Source organism: Alexandromys fortis, unplaced genomic scaffold (assembly GCF_014885135.2).
Source record: "Alexandromys fortis isolate MF-2015 unplaced genomic scaffold, M_Fortis_MF-2015_v1.1 scaffold_185, whole genome shotgun sequence".
NCBI classification, from domain to species: domain Eukaryota; kingdom Metazoa; phylum Chordata; class Mammalia; order Rodentia; family Cricetidae; genus Alexandromys; species Alexandromys fortis.
The window spans coordinates 3,100,820-3,104,426 of record NW_026068094.1 but is presented as its reverse complement, the minus strand read 5'-3'; the positions used below and the strand labels follow the sequence as shown (position 1 = coordinate 3,104,426).

The following is a 3,607-nucleotide window of genomic DNA, read 5'->3' as shown; positions in this document are numbered from 1 at the left end:
GGGACCAGAACAGCCTGGTCTGGCTGCCTGCGTCAGTGTGGGCACAGTATGCATGGTGTGTGTGTGTGTGTGTTGGGGGATGGAACCAGAACAGCCTGGTATGCCTACCTGAGTTAATATGGGCAGTGTGTATTTATGTGTGTGTGTGTGTACACATGTGTGTGCAATGGGGGAGGGGGTTGGTCTGGCTACTTCTGTCCCCAAATTTTGTGTAGTCTATCTTCTATATACATCTGGGGCTTCCAGAGAACAAGCCAGTGCCCAGAAGTCAGAAACAAAGGTTAAGCAAAGGTTGTGTCTCTAATGGGGCCACAGCCTGAGTCAATGCCTCTCTCTTTGGATGCCCATGTTAAAAAGGAGATTCATGTTGTGAGTTTCATTTTTTGCAGTCCTTAGAATAACAGGCAGTAGATCCTATTATTGCCCATATTTCCCATTATTGCCCCCTAAACTCTTGGACCCTCCATGACAGGGCTTGGGGTAAGGTGGTCAGGAGGGAGGCCTAGCTTCCTGTTAACCAGGCCAAGAATTTTGATTCTGACATCAACATAGCCAAGTGACGAGAAACTTCCTTGACTTCACTGCTCCTCGTTAGACTCCAGTAGATGAAAGAGAGATGCAGAGGGCAGTTGCACAGATCTCACGCTGCTGCCGGGATTAGCTGAGCCTCTGCACACAGCAAGAGCAAAGGTTGGCTAGGATTGCACTTTGTGCCCTTCCTGGCAGCTTCGAGCCACGACAGCCAAACAACACCATCACCTCATCCCCATTCCCATCAGGAGTCTTTGGGCAACCTCGTCCCTGCAGTTATTATTAACCGTCTGTCATGTGCCAGGCACAGGTCCAGCCCTGGGGATTTACGGCACCAAGTGGATAGAGTCGGGGTCCATTTGCTTTCCATCCAGAACACCCAGAGAAGCACCTGCTGGTTGGCAGTGGCCATAGCCACTTGTCCTGTCTACACCATTCGCAGGCAGAAGATACACCGCCTGCTTCCCAGGGAATGTGGAGTCCTCCTGGTTCTATCGGAAGCCTCTGTCCTGTTCTCTAAAGTCAGCCCCTGGGCTTTTCTGATGGAGTTCTTGAGAGATGAGTTGTCCACGTGCCGTGGGTCTTCAGTTACTGGAGCTGTTCTTCTGTTGTCACTATTCTGAGTGGGACAGTGATGACGCAAGGGACTTGGCCAAGTGTGACAGACGGGGCACACGGGGGTGAGACTTGGCCGTCCCGCTCCCCTTGAGGGGGTTCCCCCTTGACAGGCAGTTGGCCATCATCCCGCTCCCCTTGAGGGGGTCCTCCCTTGACAGGCAGTTGGCCATCCCGCTCCCCTTGAGGGGGTCCCCCATTGACAGGCAGTTGCCAACCTCCATTTGTCTTTCTTCTGAGTTGAGGACTTGCAACCACCATTTCCAAACAATATCCTTAAAAATAAAAGAAGAAACAAACAAGCAAACAAACAAACGAAAATGAAATTTTGTTGGCATTAGAAGTCACTTTTAGGCTGGAGGGGTGGCTCAGAGGCTGACAGTACTTGCTGGTCTTCTGGAGAACCCGAGTTGGTTCTCAGTACCCACACGGGCAGCTCACAACCTCCTGTATGTAACTCTAGTTCCAGGGGTCCAATGCCTCCTTCTGGCTTTCTCGGGCAACTGAATGCATGTGGCATCAATGCATATATACATGTACTTGGGTCCACACACACACACAAATAAAAATTTTTTTGTTTTTGTTTTTGTTTTTTTTTTTTCTTTTCTTTTTTTGAAATACGGCTGCTCACTGTAGTCCCGGAACTCACTCTCTAGACCAGGCAGACCTTGAACTCACAGAGATCTGCCTGCTGCTGCCTTCTGAGTGATGGGACTAAGGGCTTGCACCACCACCACCCAGCAATACATATTTTTTTTTTAAAAGAAGTCACTTTTAACCCAAAAAAGGACAACTAAGTATTATGGGTGCTTCGTGTAATCATCCAGTATGTTTGTGTATTTTCTGTCCGGTCCCGAGGGGTCCACATCACCAGGAATTTGGGTGATTGTCCAAGCCCTACCTTGATAAGCCTCAGTGGGTGTGATGGTGGATGTGTCCTGACTTAGGAAGCCATGGTGTGGACCAGGTTCTAGGAGTGAGGAGAAGGCAACCAGACACTCAGGTGCTGTTCTCTGTGACCCCCTGCTGGGCAGCACCGTTGTCCTGCTCAGTTTTCCCACCTGTGAAGCCTGAGACATCCACCCAGCACTATGTGTAGGGACAAACTACGGAAAAGTTAGTCTCTGCGGGTGCTGGCAAACCAAGCAGGACTGAGTGTCCATAAAGGAGTTGAGAAAACCAGCTGTCTCATCCTCACAGAGTTCTGGGAAGGCAGATTCAGGTAAACCCAGGGTCCCGTGGGTCAGTCCCTGGGGTTGCCCATCAGCAATGTCTCTTAGTTCTGAAACCTTCAAGAACTTAGTTCTGGAACCTTCAAGAACTAAGAACAGGAGGACTCCTGTCCTCCTGTCACTGAGTAGTGTAGAGAGGGTTCTGGAAAGAATCCAAATCCTGCCCACAGGCAACTCACTCAGATTTCCTCCCCCCCAACCCCCCAAGATCCTGTAGCAGAGCTTGCCAGAGTCATATGACTTTTCCCCTCGCAGACCAGGCCAGCCCGCCCCGGGGCGTGGTGTTGCAACTGGAGCCAGAACTCGAGCTCAGCTAGGCGGCCGCCACGTGACCTGCTTACTTAAAGGGCTGGCTTAGGCAGCTGCTCACAGTCGCCTGCCGCCTTCAGAGTTTCAGCAGACTACTACTGAGTGGAGCCTGCCAGAGCAGAATCCTCTCCAGCTTAGCCCGGAGCCTAAAGCAGACAGAACCAGCCTGAGCCAGCCCAGCCCGGTGATGGAGCGCCCACAGACCGACAGGCAAGTCGCTGCGTGGGGACGGGAAGTGTGGCGACCCGTGTTCCCTGTTCAGCCTGGGAATGCTGTGGGGCCGGCGGACGAGTTGCCGCCCAGTCTACCTGTAGCCATGGGCAGCTGGAGGGAGGAAATGTGATTCACCCCTCTGACACGCTGTGTGTGACGGGATGAGAGTGTCCTCATGGCATCGCGCACTGCCGAGTCCTGGATCCTGGACTCACCACCATTCTAGGGGGATGCTTTGGCTCTCCTGGTGGCGTGGAGTGGTCTCAGGCTGTACATAACAGTGGCTGTGCAGTTTTCAACCTCACGGGAGAATGCAAGGCTTAGGGAGGAAGCAACAGCAGAACTAGTGGGTGTTTATAACCTGGGATTTTTTGGGGGTGTGTGTGTTTGTTTTATTTCATTTCATTTATTTTTTTATTTGAGACAGGGTCTCTCTAGCTGTCTTGGAACTCGATATATAGACCAGGTTGTCTTTGAACCTTTGAACTCAGATCCTCGTCCCTTTGCCTTCGGTGTGCTGGAATAAAGATACAACACCACCATACTTAGCTTTTCCTCCTCCTCTTTTTTTTTTTTTTTTCTTTGAGACAGGGTTTCTCACTGTAACAGCCCAGGCTATCGTGGAACTTGCTTTGTAGACCAGGCTGGTCTTGAACTCACAACGACCTGCCTGCCTCAGCCTCCCAATTGCTGGGTTTAAAGATATG

General features: G+C 51.2%; 1 protein-coding gene across 1 annotated transcript in view; it reads left to right on the top strand.

The window, feature by feature from the left end:
• The first annotated feature begins 2,717 nt into the window (after positions 1 to 2,717).
• The window catches only part of Hmox1 (heme oxygenase 1), an 8,119-nt gene continuing 7,229 nt past the window's right edge, over positions 2,718 to 3,607 (top strand). The window contains exon 1 of the mRNA XM_050123209.1: positions 2,718 to 2,897. Within this exon, the coding sequence (XP_049979166.1) occupies positions 2,875 to 2,897 (23 nt within the window). The 5' untranslated portion in view covers positions 2,718 to 2,874. The remainder of the gene's footprint in view (positions 2,898 to 3,607) is intronic.